This window comes from Camponotus floridanus, unplaced genomic scaffold, assembly GCF_003227725.1.
Source record: "Camponotus floridanus strain SB8 unplaced genomic scaffold, Cflo_v7.5 scaffold100, whole genome shotgun sequence".
NCBI lineage: Eukaryota > Metazoa > Arthropoda > Insecta > Hymenoptera > Formicidae > Camponotus > Camponotus floridanus.
In genome coordinates, this window is record NW_020229216.1 from 71,315 (window position 1) to 97,881 (window position 26,567).

General features: G+C 33.7%; 5 protein-coding genes across 7 annotated transcripts; 2 read left to right on the forward strand and 3 right to left on the reverse strand.

Moving 5' to 3' along the window:
- The first annotated feature begins 236 nt into the window (after nucleotides 1–236).
- Nucleotides 237–2,262, forward strand: LOC105257962 (CCA tRNA nucleotidyltransferase 1, mitochondrial). Of its 2 annotated transcripts, none has more exons than XM_011268931.3 (3): nucleotides 237–411; nucleotides 589–1,202; nucleotides 1,379–2,262. In XM_011268931.3, exons 1-3 carry the CDS (start codon nucleotides 349–351, stop codon nucleotides 2,136–2,138), a joined length of 1,437 nt encoding a protein of 478 aa, XP_011267233.1. In that variant the 5' UTR covers nucleotides 237–348; the 3' UTR covers nucleotides 2,139–2,262. The 2 variants fall into 2 exon arrangements, with proteins under 2 accessions (XP_011267233.1, XP_011267234.1); XM_011268932.3 differs by having other exon boundaries at nucleotides 317–508; nucleotides 1,379–2,261.
- A 2,464-nt stretch (nucleotides 2,263–4,726) lies between these two features.
- LOC105257959 (synaptogyrin) lies at nucleotides 4,727–7,698 on the reverse strand. Its single transcript, XM_020029579.2, has 5 exons — nucleotides 7,554–7,698; nucleotides 6,459–6,685; nucleotides 6,162–6,309; nucleotides 5,612–5,937; nucleotides 4,727–5,337 (listed from the first exon to the last, which is right to left on the reverse strand). Exons 1-4 carry the CDS (start codon nucleotides 7,650–7,652, stop codon nucleotides 5,740–5,742), a joined length of 672 nt encoding a protein of 223 aa, XP_019885138.2. The 5' UTR covers nucleotides 7,653–7,698; the 3' UTR covers nucleotides 4,727–5,337; nucleotides 5,612–5,739.
- Nucleotides 7,699–8,105: 407 nt separating this feature from the next.
- Nucleotides 8,106–10,373, reverse strand: LOC109610477. The gene is made up of 4 exons (XM_020029588.2): nucleotides 9,489–10,373; nucleotides 9,065–9,155; nucleotides 8,754–8,985; nucleotides 8,106–8,623 (listed from the first exon to the last, which is right to left on the reverse strand). Exons 1-4 carry the CDS (start codon nucleotides 9,640–9,642, stop codon nucleotides 8,495–8,497), a joined length of 606 nt encoding a protein of 201 aa, XP_019885147.1. The 5' UTR covers nucleotides 9,643–10,373; the 3' UTR covers nucleotides 8,106–8,494.
- Nucleotides 10,367–11,740, forward strand: LOC105257961 (thioredoxin, mitochondrial). 2 transcript variants are annotated; one of them, XM_011268930.3, is made up of 3 exons: nucleotides 10,367–10,493; nucleotides 10,613–10,767; nucleotides 10,966–11,740. In XM_011268930.3, the coding sequence occupies exon 3, from the start codon at nucleotides 11,094–11,096 to the stop codon at nucleotides 11,523–11,525; it is 432 nt and encodes a 143-aa protein (XP_011267232.1). In that variant the 5' UTR covers nucleotides 10,367–10,493; nucleotides 10,613–10,767; nucleotides 10,966–11,093; the 3' UTR covers nucleotides 11,526–11,740. The 2 variants fall into 2 exon arrangements, with proteins under 2 accessions (XP_011267232.1, XP_025265719.1); XM_025409934.1 differs by lacking the exon at nucleotides 10,367–10,493 and adding an exon at nucleotides 10,496–10,549.
- Nucleotides 11,741–14,538: 2,798 nt separating this feature from the next.
- LOC105257958 (pecanex-like protein 1) lies at nucleotides 14,539–25,636 on the reverse strand. Its single transcript, XM_011268927.3, is given in 16 exon segments — nucleotides 14,539–15,480; nucleotides 15,679–15,953; nucleotides 16,226–16,338; nucleotides 16,459–16,812; nucleotides 16,888–17,146; nucleotides 17,334–17,478; nucleotides 17,866–18,327; nucleotides 18,413–21,685; nucleotides 21,687–21,709; nucleotides 22,136–22,395; nucleotides 22,500–22,747; nucleotides 22,837–22,980; nucleotides 23,108–23,460; nucleotides 23,548–23,826; nucleotides 24,232–24,478; nucleotides 24,808–25,636. Coding segments are annotated over 16 exon segments (6,870 nt in total). The 5' UTR covers nucleotides 24,961–25,636; the 3' UTR covers nucleotides 14,539–15,198.
- Nucleotides 25,637–26,567: the final 931 nt, after the last annotated feature.

Genomic DNA, 26,567 nt, shown 5'->3' on the forward strand with positions numbered 1-26,567 from the left:
TGTCTCCCGCAACGTGAATAAAAAAATATTGTAGGAAATATAGTTTAATATAGTTTGCGCTCGACAATTTGAAATTGAAAGAATTTGAGTTTACATAGATACATGTTCGTTGTATTTTTTATTTCTTATTAATTTTATTTTTTTCTTATATTTAATGACATAAAATATATATGTCTAGTATACAAGGGATTTAATAAATTATAGCAAATTTTCTACGCATGTACTATATTCTGTTCGTGAAAGAAAAGCTATTTGAATTCGTAGAGATGCCAGATGACACGAGATGAGTGATGACAACACGTGCGATTTACGTATAAGAATAATAAAATTAATATACGCGTACACATTATGTTAAGTGTACTAGCTGGGCGAGTAACGAATCGGCTCAGCGGACTCCTTTATCGCAAAATCGTAAGTAAAATAATCGTTCTGTTACAGCATAGATAAAAAATTAAAAACCGTCAAAGTTGGGTTATGTCAAATACCCAGCTGATTTCAATGCTGGCAGGTTTGTTCGAATAATTCTACAGAGACAAGATGCAAAAAATGTGACAGATAAAATGATTATTATTTTCATTATTGTTTTAGACAGAGAGATATAAATTTGCAAGGAGAAACTTAAGGACGAAAAGGACTTGGATGGAAGTTAAAAACTTCGATGTGCTGTCGAGAACCGATCCCGTCATCATGAAGCTGGATTGCCCGGAATTTCATTCGGTTTTCACACCGGAATTGCAGACCCTTGCGAATTTATTCAAGAAGTATAATTACGAATTACGAATCGCCGGCGGTGCCGTTCGCGATATTCTCATGAGTAAACAGCCCAAAGATCTTGATTTCGCAACCGATGCTACACCGCAGCAGATGAAAGAGATGTTCACGAAGGAGGAGATCAGAATGATAAATGAGAAAGGGGAGAAGCATGGGACGATAACAGCGAGAATAAACGACAAGGAGAACTTCGAAATTACTACTTTGCGAATCGACGTCCTGACTAATGGACGGCACGCGCAGGTAGAATTTACAAAAGATTGGAAACTGGACGCGAATAGACGAGATCTGACTATTAATTCCATGTTTCTCGATCTCGATGGTACATTGTATGATTACTTTTATGGTTACGATGATCTGCAAAGAAAACGAGTGGTTTTCGTAGGCGACGCTGATACCAGGATACGTGAAGATTATCTTCGAATCCTCAGGTATGCTATAAATGCATACATCAATACATAATATACATATCAAATCATTTTTATGATTATGTAATATTATAATATAATATATGTATCTTGTATTAAATATTAAATATTAATCTAAGTTGCTTATTAAATATTTGAAACTTATTATATTAAATTTATGCATTATTTGATTATACTAGGTACTTCCGTTTCTATGGAAGAATAATGGACAGTCCTGATAAACATGATGAGGCTACGATAAAGGCATTGAAAGAAAATATCGACGGTCTGTCACAAATATCTGGTGAAAGAATCTGGAGTGAGTGGAATAAAATTCTGATGGGCAATTTTGCCTTAGAGTTGACTCTGAAACTACTCGAATGCGGCGCCAGTAAACATATCGGTTTACCTGAGGAACCTGTCGTAGAAAATTTTCGAATTGTTTATCAACGCGCCTTGTCCAATAATGTAACTTTGAAACCCATATCCTTGATCGTGTCGATGCTAAGGAACGAAGATGAAGTAATGACGGTACATAATAGATTGAAACTGTCAAATTCCGACAGAGATTTAGCATTTTTTCTGATGCAACATAGAGAGTACATACCATGTGAAAAACCATTAAAACCTTATCAGCAACTGATCCTTATTCAGTCAACAGGCAGATATGAAATCTATCGAGAATACGTGAAGGAGGTATTGAGATATCGTGGCGCCATGGAACTTCTGGATGAAGTCGAACAATGGAAAATTCCGAAATTTCCCATCAACGGCAATATGATGAAGGAACATGTGTCGAATCCAAAGATAATCGGCCTAGTTTTAAAAAAATTGAAACAAATTTGGATTGACGAGGACTTTAAGCTCACTAGTGAACATCTTCTAGAACATATACCAAGTATACTCAGTGAATTAGAAGAAGAAAAAATAAAACGTCAAAAACATCACAAAAAAACATGAAATACGTTTTTCAAATATTGAGTTTTATGTGTATCTGCACTAAAAGAATACTGTTGTCGTTTATACAAATAGAAACACACAGATTAATTTGTTACTGCAAATTAATCTTTAAATAGATTTGAAATGTATAATTTTTTTACTGCTTAAAAATATTTTATAAAAAAAAATAAATGTTTTTGAACACAAGACTTTTTTTTGTAAAAATTAAATAAAATAGATTAAATATCTGTATAAGATGTTAAATGAAATTAAAGACTATCACTACATGAAGTAAAAACTTAATTCCATTGGCACTTATTGCTATCTAAATATATTTCTGAAAAGCTTAAAAAAAATTTATATACTTAAATAAATTTATATTAGGCACGCAAAAATTTATTAGGGAGTAAAATCTTGCATTTTTTTCACGAATATATAAATTTTACAAGATGTGCTATACAATTATAGCAGGTGTAATAGATATAAAACAAAAATTATAAAACAGTTATAAAACATTTTTAATTTAAACGATACGACAGATTTTGTGTATATATAGATTCGTACAATAAATCGTTATGTATAATAAATGTAAAATACTGTAAACATTATGTAGATTAATATTACTACATATTTTGTATATTGGAAAAAAACCACATTATTGTTAGAAAAAGCGACCGCATATATGAAATAAATATATGCCTTTTTTTATGCGTTTTTAAAAAGTCTTTCTTATAACTTACTGTCAGCATATTTTGTGAAATTTAAAACGTGTATCTTTGCAAGGGATTATATATAGATAATGTAAAAAATGTGTGATATGTGAAACAAGTAAAAAAAGGAAATTATAACACGTTTGCATTGGAAACAAATAATCTAGAATACTCAATAAAATCCGCAGTCACGGCAGGATCACATAAGATAAACATAATTTATCACTTTGCGATAATGCTGTTATATACAATCATTTTGACTTGCATAAAAATAATCACTTATATGTATTTTGGCTATCTTTTAAATTACATTTTAGATCATCTCTAACACTCAGATCTTTACAGACGCATACACGTTGCTACTGCATCAAATGCAATGATATATATGTATAAGAGTACAATAACACAACAGCTATTTAGTTATCGATACTCACGATCTTGATACAGTTTTTATTCCTTTACACGTTTGCAATAGACATTTTTTTGATAGCGTTACATTCTCTGTTCTGGTCTTTCTGATTTCACGGTGATTTTAAAAGTGTGATAGCATTATTATTTTTTCTATCATATGGTAGAGATTTAAAAGATTTAGGTTGCATTTATTGTCTTAACCCTTCTTGGTGAAGACTCACGAGTGCATGATCTGTGCATCATCACACCATCTGCTAGTCAATATTATCAGTAATATTATTTTGGAAGGGTTAAGATCTCGAAAGAGTAAGAGATCAATTTTGAAGAGTAAACATCTAAAAATCCAACCCTTTGAATATGCAGGTAGATAAATAAATTATTAAGGAAATAAAATACAGAGAATAATACAATTAAATCTCGAAAAAATATTTTCCTTTATTATAATTAATCCTGCATACCCAAAAAGGAATATCTTTGGAACTATCAGGAATACATATAATATAATTATTATTGCACTTCACATAATATTTTACATAAACTATGCTTTTCAAATTATGCATATAAGAATACCTTATCATATATTTTCTTCAAGAGAATTATGCAAATCAGATATATCAAAATATTGAAGATAAATTACATATTCAAATATCCATAAAAATGATGATGGTCTTTAAAAATGAATGAACACTAAAGAAGTTGTACAATTCAAATGTCATATACCTAGAAAATGTATAATTCTCTCGAATTAATTATTAAGCTACTAAATTACTGGATAAATTTCTAATAATATTTATATTTGCCTGATAGTATACACCAAAAAAATATTTATGCAAATATAATACATGTTTGATTTTGTAGATATAAAATTATATCGTAAATATATGTATATATAATATTTTTATTGCTTCAAACAAAAAATTATTTCCTATAGCCAACTGAAGAAATTCTTAATTGTGTTTAATTCCATTATTTCATATGACACATCTGTCAAAATTATGAACATGACAAACTGACAAAATCATTATAATATATTTTGAGTGTTGATTCACACATTCTCATGATTATTAATTTAAATAAATGTTTTCAATAATATATAAATATATATAAATAAGATTTTAAATATTTACTTTGCATTCACCTTGCATAAATACAGCATATATAAGTAATGAAGAAATACAGCATATATAAATAATTATATATAAATAAATCTGATTAATTATATTCCTGAGATTGTATATCAAATAAATATTTATTAGAATAAAGAATTATTAAATATAAGAACTCGCGATTTTCTTTGGGACATGTTTGATTATTAAAAAATGTATAGTTTTCTTTCTTTTTATGTTAATGAATTGTTGATATATATTAAAGCATTTAATGGGCAAAAATCTTGCAACAAGAAATTCACAAATATAAGAAAAATCTAATATGTAGCAATAATCAAAATGGCAGATAATTTATGCATATTATATATATAATTTGCTCATATGTTAATAGAAACTTTTGTTTGCTATTTCATCATTTTAGTGCAAATACATTTACTAATACTATTATATAAGGAATATTTCATTATGTTCACACAACTGATATGAGTAAACAACTTAAGTAACTTAGGTATTGTCTCACTAATATAAAACATATGTGTTGACTTATTGATTTCAATCCTAAATTTCACGTATCTCGTTTATTACTAATTGCATAATAATGCAATAAATTGTATTACTGTTACATTTAAGTCGCGTTTACTATGAACACGTTACAACGTTAAAATATACATAGCCTGTGCACATACTAGTTCTTACTTATTATGGAGTTGCTATAGTTATTCATTATAAGATATCATATTTACTTCCATAAGATGGTCAGAGAGAGAGAGCGGCCACCATTATAATGTATGTTTAAGCGTATATGACGTATCTCAAACACGCCTAACGCTTTTTGTGACATTGGGCATATGGATATAAGTGTAACTTACAAGTGATCAACAATAAGAAGCACAGTTTAACAAATAACTTCCTTCTACATCTTTGCCATGAAAACTTACTCTATGACCAACGCGCTGCCCAGCGACCTATCAGCGAATGAAGTTCTTCTTTAGTCTGTAAAAGATACACTTTAATATTACATTATACCATGACAGCTATATTAAAAGAAATAAAATTGTATAGATTAAACAATATTTAATCTTGAATAAAGATTATATCTTACATACCTTAACATTATTCACCGGAATCAGAAATATATTTATATAGAACGTATCTTTTATATTTCTTGATTAGTATTAATGTAATAATAAACAAAAAAATTATATGTACAAAAAATGGAAAAAAAAAATGGAAAGATGATTTTGTGCGTTATAAGATTGCAAGTTACCTTTAAGCAAAATAGGTGATGGAAACAATATATCTTGTTCTGAAAAATTATCCTAAATTGTCTTCTTTCGTAAGTAGCTCGCTGTGCATCCAATGGAAATACATTTTGGTATTGACTATGGATGACTTTTAATAAGCAGGGGCTTGAAAGTCACCCATACCCCGCTGTTGTTGTTGACCGAACGGGGGTTCTTGATAAGCAGTATCAGTAGCGTCGGGATAACTTGTATATCCTGTACCACCAACAGGATCTGCTTCGTAACTCGGAGCGAATGCTGCATCAGTGCCTTGTTTAAATCTTTGAAACGCGAACCAAGCAGAAGCAGCCTGTAATAATAATAAGTTGTAAATACAATTCTGAGACACATTTATAAAAGTTTGATTATTGCATATATGAGATAAATCTACATATTATAGATTATAATATAATATATAATATCTACATTATATATATTATTATTTATTATAGTTATAATCTATATTATATCTATAAATATATATATTTATAATTTAATAAAAAATATTGTCCCATATTTGTCAAGTAAACATACCCAAGTGAAGATGGAGAAAAATGAGAATGCGATAGCTGCTTGTAAATTATTCACACCATATCCATCCGGTGGTCTCTCAGATTTATTCCACGCATTTGTCAAGTAACAGAATCCCACGAAGTACAGGAAAGACCAGAAGCCCGAAAAACTATATGGACAATATTAATAATATTAATACAAAAAATTATATTAATTCATATTTTAAGGGAGAAAAGGCACTTTTGCTATAATCTTTTGTATAATACACAATTATAATAATTCTATAACATTCAGGTTGTAAAAATGCTCATAGCTTACCCCAAATCTATAAGGACAAAATGTTTCCTAGTTTTGACAGATGACATTTGTTCAAACAGGTATTCACCCACAAGGAATCCGATACTGGCCAAAAATGCCAGTACTCCAATACCAATCCCATAATTGCATGCGTTATTATCGTTATTGTAAAGACAAACTTCCTTGCCATCTTTGTCTGGAAGATAGCCCTTGCTGCTTATACATCCAAAAACAATTATTGCAAAAAGCTGAAAGTATAATAAAAATATATATAGAATAATCCAAGTGGAAAGATGCAAGAATACACTGTGACATATAATATATTTATAAGCTATTTGTATGCAAATTAAGAACATAAATGGGTGGACAAATAATAGTGCAAATTGAACTAGCAACATAAGAAAAAAGCAAATATTAAATACACACACACACACACACACACACACATATATATATATATATGTATCTGCATTTCGATCAAAATGTCTATAAGCCATAAAGATGTATTCAAAAGATATAAATATCCATATAGTTTAGAGGACTCATTTTTTTTTTAAACTTTTTTATAATTCTTGAAATATTATATGTAGCAGGCTTGGTGCATTTTATATACCAAACTCTGTCTTTTTAGATTCCTTGCATATTTAATTACAATTCCTCTATCGAGGTTATAATATTAGCGAAATAAATATGTTCATTGAGAAGCAGAGAAAGAAGGAAAGACATGATCGAGGAGGATTAACAAATATAATGCTGACAAGAGAACAGAACGGAGGGAGCGACTCGTGCATCTCATCTCATCAAGGATAATCCGGTCAGCGGGACGAAGAGACGCGCGAAAAATTCGATTCGTCAAATCGACTGGATAATGATATCATTTAAAGCTCGAACGCCATAGAGACCCATGACATACGGGGTACGTATCGCTGGAATTCGCGAAAAATCAATAGAACCCCATCGCGGTTGCGGGTGGGGGAGGGGGAGGGAGGGGAAGGAGGACCGAGGACTCTCTTTTAAAATCAATGACCATCCGCGTCGGAGTATCCAGCTCCCTCGGTATCGCGGTCGTCGTCGCGATCACGCTCGGCGATGGGTCTCGTTGTCGAGGCGACTTACCAGGCATACCGCTCTCAGAATGACCTGCGGCCTCTGAACGAACGCGATCGGATCGAAAGGGGCCCCGGCCTTTCCACCGCCGTACGCTCCGCCGTCCATCTTAGCACGACTGAAGCGGAGATTTCAAAGCTAACGCAGCGGTCGAGCGCGCATGCGCAATCGCCTCGGCGGCGACCGGGGGGTGCATGTGTATGTGTATATATATATATATATATATATATATATATATATATATATATATATATATATGTATACGTATGAGACGAACGCTAGAGAGTAGAGAGGCGCGGGTGAATATGTCGTATTATCTCTAAATTCCATGAAAGTCTCGAGATTCACCTTATGGGCACCTTGCGATTTTTCTTATCGTAATTGTGATTCTCTCTATAAATATAATATTGATAAGAGAAAAGCAAATATATGGCTTGTGTGTGATTAAAATGTGCCACGAATCTAGAATTTATAAAGATATATTTGCAATGTGAAATATAATTTGAAAAAATATATATATAATTTATATAATAAATTTTAAACAAAATTCTTATATCCTTCGTTTCTTTATTTCTTTATTTAATTTCGCCCACTGTACTGTGTATACACATTATTTGGCTTTGCAGCCCTCTTAATTGAATTTATACATTCTAAAGAAAAGCAGACCAATAATGCAGGACAATAAATTAATTAAAGTTAATTTCGAAGATAGAAAATGTGTTATTCTGTTTAATTATCTCAGTCTCAATTTTAAAACACATCTTCTTTGAATATTATTGAACTTTTTGAGAAATTTGGATATATCATTGAATGATGTTAAATCAAATTATTTTGCTCTAATAATATATTAATTTAAAGCTTGTCATCAAAAATATTTATGTTATATATTTCCAAAAAGGTATCTCAAAAAATAGCAACATATAATCTATACAACAGCATAATTATATATATTAGTAATATTTTAGTATCTTATCAAATCCTTTTCTCTCCAAAATCTTGAATAATATATACGATGTGAAGCATAATCCACCGATTGAAATGCAATATGATACATAAGAATATTTTCTGCTACTTTTAGGCTGTAAAAAATTAAATTAAATATAGTTACATGTTCAAATTCCTTTAAATTATTATAAAATATTTAGTTAATGTCACATTAATTTAACATATACATACAAATACTGTAGAGATACTAGAATATATATATACCGTAATTATCACAGCTTCCAATTCTTTCAATTTTAATTCAGTCTCGTTAACTTCCTTAAGAATAGAATCAGCAGCAAGGATTAAAACTTTAGAAGCGCTTAAAGCTGCATCAGGTTCAATAAAAGAATGAATTCTTTGTTTTTTTAACTTAACTCTGCAGTGTGTTATAAAAGCTTGCATTGTATCAAACTGTTTCTTTCCCATATTCAATATTTCTATTTTATTAAACATCCTGTTAAAGAATCTTAGAGTTTAGATTTGATACTACATTTAATATTATTAATAGATGAGTTTCAATAATGATTTAATACCTTTGATGAGGCTTTAACTTCATACTTGGGATTTTTTCCTTCGAAATACATAGAGAATGGAACATGTTTTCTGCGAGATGCTCATCAGCACCTAAAAAAATAAATTATTATTAGTAATAATAATAATAATTTAGAAATCTTTATATATCGTTTTTAAAATTTTAATTGCTTATATCAAAGGAAATAATAATTCAATATCTAATTTAAAAAATATATAAAATTGTATGAAAATTATACAGTAAGACAATAATTATCTATGTAGCATGTTAAATTTTATATGTAAATATTAACTTCACATTCTTTCTTCTAGGTTTTTATCATATATAGTGCGTGTTAATGACAAGAATTCAAATTCCTATAAATACAATGTGCACAATATAAAACACATATATAATATATTAATATATTGAAGTAAATGTATTACCAAGTTGTATGAAATCCTCCTTGGTTAATTTATGCAAGGCATCAGTCGATATATTTCTTTTTTTGAATTCCTTTATCAAGTTTTTCCCTCCTACGCCGTATAATAATGTCTCGGTTTGTTTGTTGAATCCAATAGGATCATATGTCACATCCATATTGAAAAGTGATAATTATCAATAAAAGATTTCGACAACTTTTTAGCTCTTCACCGCAGGTATTACATTAGCGGCAAAATTCCTCAGTTTAACTATATGTTGAAAAAAGATAGCTCTACAATCGGTATTATTGTTTTTGTATACGAGAAGAACAAGAGAAAAAAGAATGGCCCATGAGCGGGCCGAGGGGTGAGAGGAGAATCAATCAATTTAGGGGGAAAAACAGCCAACTTGAAATAAAGGAGAGGATTTAAAATAGAGATTCTTAGAATAGAGGTGATCGATATGAGAGACGCGCGCTATCTGTCAAGTCCGCGTCTCCTTCTTCTGACAGTTCCCCGTCGTATTATTTTCCCCCGTCGAAGGATATGACCACCTTGATACTCGGCATCGGCGTGGGATTATTCATCATCCTCAGTCTGTGGGTGCTGGCCGCGTTGATATTCGTGATATCGTTGCGCGTTGAGAAGAAGGTCGGCGTGATCGCTATACTGCTCGTGAGCGCGTTTACTATTATTTTGATTAACGTGCCGCGCGCGTCAGAGAAGCCCGCTCCCACGGAGAGCAAGGTATAATCGCGGAAATGTATTTATACAATATCGATTGTGTGTGTTTAAAAATCCTAATGCGTGGATGGATGACATCAGTGCTCCAAGAAAGCTCTAACCTACGTCTTTGATATATCAAAGTGCGAAGAAGAAAGAAAGAGAGAGTATCAAAATTAAATTAATTGGTGATATTTTGTGATAAAAAAAATTGCAAGAGCTCTTGGATCACTTTCACTGTTGCATTATTGAAAGAATCGATATATTCTAGATTAGAAGATAATTATACATGTTTACAGATAAGATGTACATATATACAGATATGTAAAAATAATACAACATTGAACGTGTTCATTTATATTGTGAGAGGATTATATAATTAAATAAATCACGAGACACAAGATTAAATAATCTTTGTTTTGTAGGTGTATGATCGACTCTTCATTTGGCGTATAACACTTCTGATTTTATTACTTATCTCATCCGCAATTTCCCTCATCGGATATATTAAATTTGGATTGGTGGAGACTGTTAGACCAGTTAGGATTTCCAACTGGGTTTTTTAGGCGTTTCCTCCTTGGTATGTTTTAAATTAATAATGTATTAAATTAATAATAATTAATAAAACATGTTATTACTATAATAGAATTAAAATTTATGATTATACATGGTGATAAAAAAATTAATTTATCTGTATAAACACTAAAATATATATATATATATATATATAATATATAAATATATATATATATAATTAATAACAAATTTTTTTTTATAGATATTCTTGCTTGCTGACAAATATGGTGATTTTCAATTTGTGCAAGACTTAAATGTAATGTTTACCTGTTTAAATAGCTATTAATCTTTTATTTATACAAGTAACGTGTTTAAAAAAAAAGAAAAACGATGTTGTGCAATATAAGAAATTGCATGGTGTCTGTGGTGAGACGTATTTCATTGTTTCGCCAAAATAATAAGCATTACGAGATAAGCAATAACAACGAGTTTGTAAATAAGGTGATGAATGGTACAGTGCCAGTTATAGTCAATTTTCACGCAGATTGGTGTGATCCATGTAAAATACTAACACCCAAGTTGATAGAGCTTATAGAACCTATGGACAAGTTAGATTTGGCCATAATCGACGTAGAAGAGAATCCTGAATTGGTGCATGTTTTTGAAGTGAAAGCTGTACCTGCGGTAATAGCAATCTCAAATGGCTTAGTCGTAGACAAATTTATCGGCTTAGTCAACAATGAGATGATAGAGAATTTAATACAAAAGCTAATAAATGAAGGACCAATAAATACTACAGAAAATAACAATACAAAGTCCTAATCATGGTAACACTATAAAAATTATATAATACAAACTTTATGCTTCCATTTTTCTCACTTGTAAATGTATTTTCATAAAGAAAATATGTAATATTTCAAGCTACTTCATCCGAAACTTACGGCCTTTTTTAATCTAATCTTCTCAGATAAGCGTGCATTATATAACTCAAAGATTTTAGATACATATTTATGTTATAAAATGGCATATATATAGATAATTTCATTATATAATATATTAATACACTAATATATATACACATATATTAATACTAAATCTGAAATCCAGGTTGTATTGAAATATTTGTACTTATTTATATAGCACATACTTTAATGCAGAGCTTACTTGGCAGCCTATATTATTGAATCGACCAAAAGGATATTAGAAAAGTGTGATTTGTTTTTGAGATATTGAGATAAATGCAACAGAATCTTATATTATACAAATTATAATAGAAAGAGTATTATAGAAAGAGTATTAGCTATTGTAGAACTTGTAAACTTGTCCAAGCACTTGTGATATACATCTTTTTAGACACCTTTTTCAAATCTTAAAATAGCTATTCGTGTCTTCACTTAATATTTATATGTATATGGCATTAAAAAAATCACTTTATGAATCAATTTGACAACAAATTGTGTGCGATGATAATAAATTTGCAATGTGATTTGAATTGCGTTGTCATAAAGATAAATATTTGTCAAATATTTTTGAAATCTGTTTTACATGTATATACACATATTTATATATTTTTTTTCTTATAGATTAATTCTATAAAAACAAAAAAATATCAGTATGTAATTTATAAGTAATTTAAATTATACAAAAATGTGTGTGTGTGTATGCGCGTGTGTGTACATATAAATTATTAATATTAATTTCGGCCAGTTAATAAAGATTAAGAGAATAATTACTTTAACAGCGATTACTGGATGTAAATCGCAATGTGTACCTTCTGTGGCAGTGCAACCGAGATAAATCATCTAATCAGATTTTATTTTTTCGTTTATTCTTGATTGTATGATTTGTGTGTACAATCAGTGTATGAAAGTACTGTCCATTAAAGATATAGTAGGCCAGAGATATAATAAAGATTATTACACTCCATATAACTTCTCTCTCCCGCGTCCTTCGGCAGCAAGCGATACATAAATGTGTGTTATACCAACAATTAAAAGACTAGCTATAATAATCTTTTTCATCATCAGTCAGGTGTTTGTTAAGACACCATGATAAGGCAATGCTGTGATTCTTTGGTCACTTGCAAAAAATTATTTTTTTTTTCTCTATCTGTGAAATATATATTTTTTTCCTACACGGCGTCGAACGAGCGAGCTATATATATATATATATATATATATATATATATATATATATATATATATATATATGGATTTACAGAATTTTTGCAAGCAACCATTCCTTAGTATTTAAATAACTAATACATACATACATATATAACATATACATATATATATATATATATATATATATATATACATATATGTATATATGTTTCGAATTCGTTTATAACATGTATAATGTGAAATAAGTAAAGCCAAATTAATTAATTTACAAACATTATATATACAAAGTGAAAAAAAAAAACAAATTTGTTAACTTTCGAGAGTAACAGCGTAGACGTTTCATTGCCCGATGGAGCATTATGCCAATGCATTTACATGTGAATATCTTTGTTCAATCTAACAAGATATGTCTCTAAAATGTAAATGCACTGAGAATGTCGCGAGATTAACAACTTTACCAACTTTACTATACAATTAAGTAATGTCATGTGACTTTGAACGAGCTTTTGTACATGAACATGTGAAAATGAAACGAGGGATTTAATAACCGCTATTTCAGTGCATGCGGATATGTCCTGTCGTGTGTGGCCCCGTGAAATAACACACGCTCGAGTAGAATAATATTCTGGACGCTTCGAGGTCTGCGATGGTATGCGCAATGTAAGATATTTACAACTTATCTACATTATCTACTTTAAAAAAGGGAAATCGTATAACAAAATCTCTCGTAGAAAAACACGAATGATATTTTATGTACAAATAGTCTATCGATTTTACCATTTGTTATATGTAATCCGCTGTGTACGATATAGCAACAGTGTATTTAAGAGATTCCCTTTTCTCTTGTTCTTATTTGATACATCATTATGTATATTCATAAATAGTACTATTTCACTATTTAGGGCGATTCATGTCCTTTTTTCCCATATCAACCGCTAAAAATATATACCGCATTTATATTATAGATTAGTGGAAGAGGAACGTGTTTAAACGCTACCTTTTCTCTTAACCGATAATTAAGTAATCTAGATATACATTGGGCAACAAGTAACGTCTGCTCCGTTCAGTGTGAGAGAACATAAACTAATATATCATCATATAATATACAATATATAGTACAACATGATACAATTTCGTTTTGTATTAAATAACTTGGCGATTAGCTCTGTTTTTTGTGATTCGCGAGAAGTAACAATATACATATGTCATATTTGCGATACTTACAAGGTGATAAAATATTCTTGTATTTCTCTCTTTTCATTTCTTTGTCTCTATACAGGACTTTACAATTTTCGATTCTTTTAATACATCAGTGTTTCTTATAATTTGAAAAGGAAAACCTTAACAATGATGATGAAAGAATTATAAATCTGTCTCATATAAATCTGACAAGAAATTTTATCGATCATATCTGATGAAAGTTGTAAAATTAACAAAAAAAAACTAATGAAAAAAATTTGGGAAACAAGTAAAACTAAAGTACCAAGAAAATTTTATAAGCAATCTTATCTATGCAAATAAAAAATTATATAAATTATATAAATTTTTAAAATATGTAAATTATAAAAATTATATAATTTATATAATATAATTAATATATAATAAAATATATAATAAAATAATATAATTTATATATAAATTTTTAAAATATATATAAATTATAAAAATTATATAATTTATATATAAATTTCTTAATATTTTGAAAAAAAAGAGCTAGATATTGCAATGTTATAATGAAACTTGTCAATGGAGATAAGTTAAACGTTTTATATAATATATTAAGTAAATCGTTGAATTCTTCAATTTATGTCCTAATGGCGAGTATTGACTTTGTGGAAGTACGAAACTAGTATTCAACATCGTCAATATGATACATTTGTTCGCATTATTTTACACTTTCGTCGTTGATACTAGAAACCCTCAAGTAAGAGTCTTGGCTATACGTTTTCGAAGAAAAGTATGTTTTCATAAAAGTAATTACACAATAAAAAATAATTTATACTATATACATGCGACTATTTCTCTTAGGTTTCCAGTTTATATTAATGTTAATAATTTGTGATGTTCTCCGATTACGATTTACAAAAACATTTTCATTAAAAATTCTTGGATTAAATTACATTAAATACACGAGAAAAATCAACAACTAATTGTTTTCTTATGAAACGAAGAAACACTAATAAACTCTATATAATGCCAAATGCTGCCATCGTTGGAATTTAATAGCGTTTAGAGATTCTTATGTGAAGATTTCTAGTTGTTAAATATGCATGCGCTATCGCGCATCTGCATATCTAAGAGCGATCGTGCTAATGAGTACAAAAACCACAATGATCGCATGTTATTGCACTAATTTCGAAAATATTTTACTAAACCTCTGCTCCTAAATCTCGTACGCCTTGTTCAGCTATCGGCACGTATTTATCTTCGATCTTCACGAGTAGAATGACCTTATCGACATGCGATCGTCGATTAGGATCGCGATGATTCGGCGACCAACGATGAACTACGCAACCCTCCATACCTCTTTCGGGTACCCAATGTTGCCAGCCGGAACGACCACCTTGTTGTCGCATCCTCTCGTCCGGCCAAATCACATCTATACGCCGACCCAAATTGATCGCGTCGTATACTTGATTAGGATCCATAATCTGTTCGTGAATAATAATAAAAAACATTTAAATTTTAATAAAATTCAAACGTAATTTAACATGTTAGAAATTAATTTATTTTTATAAGCAGAGTTAATAGAATAGATAAAATTTTTAGAAATTCTACATTGCATTCATTGGAAGAAATGATATGAAATGGATTCATCTTGCGGATATGAATACTGTTATAAAACTTACTCGTACTCTTTGAAAAACTTCCTCTTTTTCAAGCTTGCTAGAGAAGCTTGTCTCGCTCTTTGTTTCTGTTTTGATATCGCTATTACTAAGCAATCCGGCCAGACTGGCGAGCGTCGAACTGGTTGGTTTCCCAACGGAGGCGAGCGAGCCTCTGTTACCACCAAGAGAACCCGTATTCGCACGACCGAGAGATCCTCGACCGGTCGAGCCGCCGATCTGACAGCCAGATTCCATCGATTGCGAACCAGAAGTATTATGACCCGATTGAGCATAGCCTATATTCGTAAAACATGTATAAGTACGAAGGCATATATCCATTGTATCAATATTGAAAATTGTTAAAAAACTAAAAATTTATATTATAATAAAAAAAATCAAGAAAGACGTCTTAGAAAATTGATAGAAATTATAGTCTATTTTAATTGTCTATCTTAATTCTAATTTTAAACATTAATTTAAATTTTTCTTTTATATTAAGTTCAATGAGATAATTAATAACATCAAAAAATTAATTAAACTTTGTGCGATTCGATTAATCTATAAATACCAGAGTGTATGTTGTAAGTAGTCATCGCATATACTCCGTCATTCCCGAAACCTCCATCGTCTTGAGAACCAGTACCACCCGAAGAACAACCTTGACCACATCTCCTTCTTATTCTAAAAATACACATTGAATTATCAGATTTTAGTCTAAATTAATAATTAAATGAATTGAGATGTAAATCAATCAGAGATGAAAAATTATCTTTATTTGAGATATTATTTGAGAGCGCATACCTTCTCCACAATTTCAACACGGTGCTTTTTATGGTACCAAAAGTCAATGGCCCTCCAATTATCGAGCATAATTGTTCGTTGGTCTCGGCATAGCTGGTTGTCAACGGGGAGACATAAATCGGATATCCAATCGGTTGGTCGCAGGAACTATTGATTATATTTCTCAGTGCTTGCTTGGCGTTTTGTATAGAGCCGCGCTCTGGATTTCTATTTCTCAGATATACCAATTCTTGCTGTTGGCCAGCCCAAAGTCCGCGGACGCATTCGCGATTCATTTTGATTACTCGGAAGCTCAGGTAACGTTTGTTAAGCATTATCACTTTGTATTCATCTATACCGTCATCTAGTACATGTCTAAAAGTTTCGAATATTTACATTAATTACACTAGAGCACTTTATATACTTTAGCAGTTGAATCATAATGCAAACCTGAGTGCCAGAAGGCTGGGCGCGCCACTTAAGACTGCGTTCCTCCAAAGCGGATCTGCCTCGTGACTAATAACAAGATTTTGATCATGATTGTCAATAGCTTCGAAGAGCGCTGATGATTCGATGTATTGTTCCGGGCTCATAAAGTGATCTTGATGTAGTTTCAAGGCCATCCTTATTCCCTTAGCGACCACGCTGCGCAATAAATCGACATCGTGTAATACCCATTCGTCGCGAACTGATGTTATCCGAAAATCTCCTGTCATCAAAAAAATATAGATATTTATACTATATACAGAATAAATATATATATATATATATATATGTGTGTAATATTTAAAAAAACACGATATATCAATATACATTAAAGAAATAAAGTATAACATATTATAGTACATTTTAAAGTGAAAATATATTATATATAATAGTTATTAAAGTATACATACCTTTAAATAACGCGTGTAACCCGTAGAGAAAAAACTCAACACCCGATAATGTGTTGTGAGATGCAGCGCCTAAAACGCGTCTTCCCAACAGACTCAATGAGAGGCACAGAGACACAAGATATGAATCACGTGTTCTATCCAGTGACTGGAAAGTATAATAACGATATGAAATATATTTTAAAAAGAAAATTATAAATTTTATATAAATAGATCATTCCCTTAATACTAAGATCGTCACCTTAATATTATGAAAATTATTATTTTTTACAAATTAAGTATTTTAAATGATTTTTTTATATAAATTTTTTCTCATTCAGTTAAATATGAAATAAATATATATAACTCATAGTTTCAGACTGCTATTATAGAATTTATAAATTTTTTACTTATCTATTTACAATATCGAAAAGTGTAATGGTGTTTTTTTTCGACTGATTTAATGCGTTAATATATGCAGATAACGTCAAAATTGTCTAAGTTGTTATTTTAGTATTAAAATGACGAAATAATGTAAGTATTACTAATGTATCACCTTATCTTGTTTACCAGCGCAATATTGTATCCAGTCGAGATAAACATTGCAGAAGCTGTTCCGCGTGATACCGCTTGCTCGGAAGTCAAAATCTTCATCGATATTCACGTTAAAAACAGGATCGAGATCAACAAAGTTCTTATCGAGTGTTGGTTTGAGCGCATCGACAATATCTGGATTTTCCAGCCATTGTTTCAACTTGGATGACTTCACGGCGTAGAAGACGATACTCTTAACGTAGTAAGTAACCAACACTTTGCGAAACTCGAACACTTGTAGCATAGACCCCGCCGAATTGTCGGAGATCGAGTATCCCTCGAGCACATATTTGGCGCTCGCAACTTCCCAAGCAAGCCAACGTTGACTGAAAGCGGCATTCACGCTAAGTACGTTTGATAGGTGACCCATTTCGCAGCAGCAGCAGTTGTCGTTGTCTTCGATACCCTCCGAGATCGCTTCTACCTAAAAATAAATACGTACAAAAGTCATATCATTGTTATAATTTTAATTAAAAAAAAACAATAGTATTGTATAATTTTAAATGTACCTCTCTTTGCTGGCAATATGTTCCTCGGAACTCGAGACCCCTAAGCTGAAATGTCACCAATCCATTACCCAATTGAACTATGTGCACCAAGCAGTTCAAATAATCTGAAGCGAGCAGAAAGCAGTCTCCTTGTTCCACATTTCCCCATCGACCGAGCGCGAGGTCGCCGCAAAGACTGTGCTGGAGAGAGCGCGTAAGTTGTTCATAAAATATCGAGTTCAGGTTGTTATCATCGGCGCCCAGATTGCGCTCCAAATGCGAGGACATTCGCGTGTTCGAATGATCCACTCTCCTGGTCTTGTAGTCTCTCTCCCAGAACTTGACGGGTCGCACGTACGATGATATAAAGATCGCGCTGCCTAGCAATGGATTCAGAGGCGTGCTGAGCATCGCTGAGATGCCGGCCTGGAGGAAGAGCATCGCCGAATGCGGCACGGAGAAGGGCTGGGCGAACGCGTGGAATGCACTGCCCCAGGTGATTTGCCAGGGCGCGATGTACGTGACGACGAAGCGTATCTTGAGCAGCAGTTCGTAGATCTTGGCGAACGCGATCCCCGTAACAAAATAGTCCATCAGGAAGGTTTCGCTCAAATTACTAAAGTCTAGCTGGAAGAATAGCACCGCGAAGACTAGGACGAGGTAGCGAGTGGACGGGTCCGAGTACGCCGATCTGAGGGACTTGAGACCGCACATGACGACAATGAGCGCACCCACACTCTCGCCAAACTTGTCTGCAATCTTCGATGAACAGTCGGTGAGCGCGCCCAGGAAGACGACCGGATAAAGAATGTTCCGTTCGAGAAAGCACAGGCATACGTATGCTTTTTCGAACCACATAATTCTCACTGGCTCCCGCACTTCGAATTGCGCGTGTTCGTGGCTGCGCAATACTGGTCTCGACAGACACAGCCATGGCAGCTGTTTGCGCAATTGCGGCACGATGTAATGCAGAAGAAAGCCTAGGCAGCTGACGATGCTACATAATACTGGATTAAGTTCTGGTTGTAGGGCAGTAAATACCGTCGTACGATGAATACCGAAAGACAGAGTGCCGATTACCGCGCATACGATTACGTCGTTCTTCAGTCTGGAGTTTACGGTCGAACGGAGTTTTTCTGGTAACGGATCTACTAGTTCGGTGTCCGACATTTGTTCGCCCACTTTGATCTTCACATCTTTCTTCCTACCAGACATCTTACTTTTGGCCTCCTTGTAGCTTGCAGCCACGTTGTCGCGTTGCGATGATGTATTCTCGATAATCTTCGCTTCCTTCTCCTCTGCGTATCTGTCTCCTATCTCCAACGGCCACAGATTCGCCTTGAGGATATCCCATATCACGGTTGGATCGGAGGACGATCGGCTCAGATGATAAGATATCGCGACGAGCAGACCGACGAATATGGAGAATAAAATATGTTGTGAGGATTTGGGTTCGAGGAGGGCACCATAGGCAAATCCATAAAGGATAAGGACGGCGATTAAGCTGCGGCATAAACAATACAACGACGACACCAGACTAGTGGTCGCATTGCCACCGAATAAATGAATGTCCAAATGTTCGCAGACGTACATGAGGAACGTATTGATCTGTGGAAATAATCCTAAGGAGAACACAATTGGAAAGCACAGCAGAAATATTAGCAGAATGTTTCGCACTTGCAGTATAAGATCGTAATCGGCGACACGTAGTCCGTACACGCGAAAGTCAGACGATTTAAAGTTCCTCAGTATCTCGTTGAAGATCAGAATCAAACTCGAGCACAAGATGTAGTAAGCAGGCCTGGAGAACACTATAATACGATTGAAGCCGTGCGTGGGCGATGCGGCATCAGGCTGGACCGATTTGAGTAGCGAGTACTGGCAGCCAGCCGTCACAAAGCAAAATATAAATGCAAATATGTCCCGATAAAAACCTTGTTGAAGCAATAAAAGGCCCAGTCCTGCGACCGCACCTGCCAGGAATGTGGATACGATGGTCTCGAACACAGTCAAATTGCGATCGAGCAGAGCTAACAGGGCGAGACGATCGAAGCGCACTTTGATATGCGGCAGCCTGCCAATTTTCCACTTATAGTAATGTCTGGTTTGCTTGGGTTTGGAGCCGTCAGAGCCGTCCAAGCCGTCGACGAAACGATTCCATGACAAACTTGTGTCTATGTCGGGTTCCCGATGTGGCAATGTTAGTACGGGCATACGGTTATTAGGATCCGATTGATACTGGTTCATGTTGCTCAGCAAATTCTGCAAATTCAACCTTCGATTTCTGTCGGCCATCGAGTCCGAGCGCGCGATTAGCGTATGATGAAAGTGTTCGCGCTCCGAATTTTCGCCGAGCGTGTATTGATTCGAGCTGCCAGTATTTGAGGAAATCAGATTCGAGGGCGGTGAGCTCTGTGTCTTGGTCTGATTGCTGGCTGGACTTGATAGTACGGGTGGTGTGTCAATTATCACCGTCAATCCGGCAGAGTTGAGCGATAGGCTGCTATAACTATTGCTAAGCGAATCAGCGAGTTCCCAGTTCGTAGCGTCGTAGTGTATATTCTGATTGAGTTGTTGTCGCAGTAGAGTATTTAACAATTTTTCATTATGCGGATTGGCGGGCATTTGTGTCATCGCCGTCGCGGCAGTCACGTCCGAGCCCTTTTCGTCAAATGTGTAAGCTAGCCAGCGACCATTATCGTCGCGAAAGTAATGCACAGCTCCTTCCGAAGTATCATTTTGATTAGTGGCCAAGTGATACTCACCGCTCGAGATTAAACCAAATAACGCGGTCAACGGTACAACGTTATCGTCGCGATTGGCGATGCTGCGAGGTCCACGATGAGCACGAGGATGTTTTAATCGTCCATATCTGCTCCGAGAATTTCGATTTTCGGAGCTACGACTTAATCGTAGATCAGATGATGCGGCGCTCGATTGGCCGGGCAAATCCCGGCCGGAATTGTTTAGTAACGCGGCTAACAACGGTGGTGCTGGATTTGGTAACAGCGTGCTCAGTTCATTATTCGAACCGCTAGTTTGCTCGAATTTGCCACCTCGCCTTCTAGCCTTCTCCCGTCTTACTTCGAGATAACGTTTGAGATTTTCTCCCGGATGCTCGACGCTCGACACGATATTGTCGTCTGTAGCGTCCGACGCGGCAGGTTTTGGACGGCTTTGCTTGGGGATAGCTCCTTGATGACGCTTGACGGCATTATCCACTTCTAGTTGCGGTAGCAATTTTCGCTTCACCTCATTCTCGATGCTGAGAGTCGTTGTACTGGACGATCCCGAAATCGGGCTCTTTAGTGTGAAGATCTACACGCAAATCAGCATACAAACTTATTTAATTTTTGTTGATTTTATAGTTTATGATCAGCGTTAAAAGCTTGCTTTTAAATTTTATGCTATCACGAACATCATATTCAATCTTATTGTGAATTAAGAATTATTCGCGAAATACCAAATATATAATATGCTCATCAGTTTCTCGCGAATGTCGTGAATTTTTAAACTTAATAATCTTCCCAGCGACATCCTAACTTTATAATACGTCCAACTTACAATCTGTACTAGCCGTCTGTAGGCTTTCTGACGTATCCGTATCATCAGAGCGAGTGAAAGTCCAAAATACTGGCAGCACGAATTAGAAAAACGTATAAAGCTTGCATAGAGCAAAAAATAATTGGACTAGAACTTTTTTCTTTACCTAAAAAAACACGTTTTTGTTTATATTAAACTTACTCTTACTCGTCCATGGTTCCACTGGATAATCTCCACTCTCGAACAACCAATCTATTCCGACTACGCTTCCTGAATTGAGAGGATCTTCCGCGTTCTTGGATTTATCCAGCCGTTTCTCTTTATTTTTTTCACCATCTGAAAATTCATGGCTACTTTGGCTAGCATTACTGTATCTTCTTTTCACGCCGGATTTTGATTCATCGAGTAAAGCATCTCGAGAATTTGCTGAGTTGTTGTCTATTCCATTGTCATCGTTAAACCTAGAATAATATAAAAGATAATATTAATATATACAAGTTCGCTTTTTTAAATGTACATTTAATTAAAATATAGAATATTTTTTGATGATATCATTCGAGAATACCTCGAGAATCTATCTTCGAATCTGCCAGCACTGAGACTTCTGTCTCTATTAGATGTAGCGTTCGTATCGGTTATGTTTTTTCGCGTAAGTAATGGACTATAAGAATCTCGCAGACTAAATCCTCCCGAACTTTCATTGGCAAATTGTTCATCGCTCTGTTCAGCTATTGGATGTACTATTTCAGATCCATAACTATGATATGGTAAGAGTTGTAGTTGATTTCTCTTCAATGTATTTTGCGGTAAAACCTGTAACATTCATTTTTGTTTGTTTAAATATATATCTCTTGAAATAAAATATTTGCAAAAAGATACTTTAAAATAATTTGTTTATATACCTTCTTGGAATTGATCGTCTCAAGACTTTGGGGATGAAGAGGCAAATTGTTGTCATCAGTATTATTTATATTTTTACTAGTAGCACCAATTGTTTCAAGACTTTGTGGATGTATCAGTTGTTGATGCGGTTTTTTGTTAATGACCTTAAAATTAGAAATGGAATTTTTTTTATCTTATTAAGAAAGTAAGCATTATAAAGTTTTCAAAGATTATTTACGTTTATATTCAAAATATTAATAAAATCTGTAGAGATATGTCGCAAATTTTTACCTCTAACGATTGCGGATGAGACGAGATCTTATTGTTGTCTGTATCTCCTTTTTTCGATATGATTTCTAAACTCTGTGGATGGTCATTCATCAGATGTGGTTCCATTGGTATAGAATTGGAATTGAGTCTGCGAACGCTTTGATTAGATTTCCAATATGGATAATCATCACCAGGATGTTCCAATTCCAACGAGCTGGTTTGTTTTATTTGGCTCTCCGATCCAGTTTTTCCGAGGCTGCTTTGCTTAGGATGTCGATTTCTGGAATCCTCAGGCGCATGTCGACATAACTTACGCGGTCCTGGTCGATCCTCCTCCGCTATTACTACACACTTTTGTCGTAACAATTTCCATTCTACAAATAAATAAATATTACAATCATTTATAATTATCTCTTTCATCTGCTCACATGCATATTAGAGGTAATTAAACACTCAATTACCATTTATAATATTCTTAAAACGTGGCTCATGATATTGTGCGGAAACTAGTTCAGCTTCATGCACATTAATGCTAGTCACCATTGGTTTATTAAGTTGCTGCGCCTCTTCCGAACTTTCCGAACTGTTTTTTCTATGTATTTCTACCTTTAAATCTATGGTCGAACTAGGTTTATCCCGATTATATTCCGATGTTATACTGTCTGCATCAGCATTCTGTATATTTGGTTCTATGAATGAATTACGTGATGAACATTCTACAGGTGGTGTATCTGTTTTACCTGAAGACAGATTGACAAATATGTGAAAAATATATTATACATGCAATTTCTATTTTCGACAGCAAATAAAAAAGTATAAAAAATAGGAAATAAAAAAATTAAAATACATTAAAAAATTATAATTAATACTAAATAGAATAAGTTACACTCTCATGTAATACATTATGTATTTTATTATTGAATTCAATCATATTAGATAAAAAAAACATAGATGATTCAAATCTTTCTAAACGAAAAGAATGCTTTAACTCAGCTATTATAATACAAAAATTATTAACTTTGTTGTTTCTCTCAAAAACCCAATGTTTACATATATGCTACTATTTTTTTCATATGAGAAATTCAATATGTATGTGATATTGTTAATTTAATCAATCTTTGAATTATACAATAATTGAATTATACCATTCAAAACTTGCAGTTCTATGCCATGACCCATCTGATCTTGTGACTGTTCTCTGGATTTATTATGACCTGCTCGTTTCTTCTCGCTCTCAGATTTTTGCTGACTGATGGTTTGATTTGATTCTTCCAAACACTCTGTTGTATCATATACACAGTGTAGAGCATGATTCATACACTTTATTGTTCCAAAAACGGCGACAAACGACGAGCAATACGCCAACCAAACATATAACGTAGGAGGAAAATACTAAAACACACAAAATACTATCTTTAACATACTTGTCACACATGGCAAATATCATAAAAGCAAAAATAACACTTCTCATTATACAGTGACACAAAGTCTGTATAAATACATTTTGAAAAAATTTTGATATTTATATCATAAACATTATAACTGTGTTTCTTTCAAAAGTAGCATAAGTCAAACTGCGACGAATTTTCAAGTCTTCTGAAAATAAATCCTCGCGCGATTTAATTTTAAAAAATTCATCCTACGAGAAAGTTGAAGACTTGTACAACTTTCAAAATAAACAGCTGTAGAAACATTCAGGAGGATGCCTCCTCTCTTTTTACCAAGTAGATAGTGAACGGCAGGCAGAGCAGGAACAGCCAGATGTACAGGTGGAAGGTGTTGGAGAAAACATCGAGATGAGGATCGTAAAACCAGCCGCCCGTCAGGCTCGCCCAGACGCCTTGTCTCAGGATCTCCAGTGTTTGCGAACCCATGTTGCCAGTGGCCGAGGAGACCGAGCTGTCTCACCATCTTCCCATAACGTCCCTTAACGTCCGACGATCCTGCTCGCGACAACACTCGGTATCGTCAGCTCCTCGACACGGCCAGACGCGCGGCGAACGGCGAGACGACGTTGCATCTTATTTTGTGTTCCCGTTAATCGATGGATTTGGCGCACACACGACTCACGGTCAGACCACGCACCATCACAGATGCACCTTGGCCCGTGAAAACCCGTGGGAGAGGGACGGAAAGATGTGTCACGGGGAGATGCGTGCGACTGTGGCGCTCTTACATTCGTTTCACGAAACCCTGAACCATTGTCACTGTCGATAAAATAGTTTACAATATTACCGATACTGAGTAACTGAAGTTTTGCCGATACAAACCACCTCGAGGAAGTAACCTGTCTTATCGACGATACTTCGCGAATGCAAAATGCTCCTGCGGAGCAGGAGGCAAATTCGATTGCATTATTTTGCCAACGTCTTACATCTAGCGTAGAAAATAAACTCCTTGGGACCGAGCGAATTAAATTCATCCATGTATTTGTTGACACAAAACTTGATCGTGGTTTACTCTTGAAGATATTTTCTAAATTTTCATTTAAAATAAGGCTAGATACTTGTCGGCAATAACACGTGACATCAAATATTACGATAGAAATATTTATTAAATACTATCGATATATATATATATATATTTTTTTTTTTATATATAATATCTCTCTCTTTTTCTTATATATATAAAACAAGATATAAAACATATGCGAATGAAAACGCGTTTCCGATATAATATTTGTAATATGCAATTTTTATTTAGTAGCCGATTTTCTTGCGATTGTTTTAATGTCCCTTACGCACTCCGCATTCTGCTCAAAGCCCTCACATACGATGCCCGATAGGGTACATGTGCGACGCATACCGAATCTGAAACAAGTAAATAAATTTTGTTATTGAAAAGACACGAATGAAAAGTATTTACGTGTTAATTTCTAAGGGACTTTTCTGGATTATTATAAATTTCTATTTAATAATATAACACAGGCATATTTTTTTATTACAGATATAATTTACATATAAATTAAGTGACAATAAATAGAGAATCATTACACATAATATACTTTCTTTTTTTCGTCTTTTTAACAAAGCTACAGCTTCAATGAAAATTGCTGCTAATAAATCAAGTTAAATACAAATCTGTGACAGTTAAGTACTTTAATCCAACGTAAAGTTAATTTTCGTGAGGATAAGGCTTCCTGAAAAAATTAAACTGTATGATAATATGCTAATAATTACTTCGATCGCATCACACCCCTCGTCGCTTGTCATCGATTAACATTTCCGGACCCGTAGAGACCCTGTTTTCCAAATATAACCGCGTCCGCGTCGCCTCAGGATTTATCTCTTTTTCCGCGAGAGCAAGCACGGATTAATCGCGGATCAACCACTGTCGATCGCGACGCACGCTCTCGCAATCTGAAAGCAAAACCGCGATAAGACATTAAACTGTCCAGCGGACATCGCCCGGCATTCATTTATGTGTTTTAATTTTTTTTTCGCGGTCACGCTTACGAAAGAATCGCCCCACGCTTTCAAAA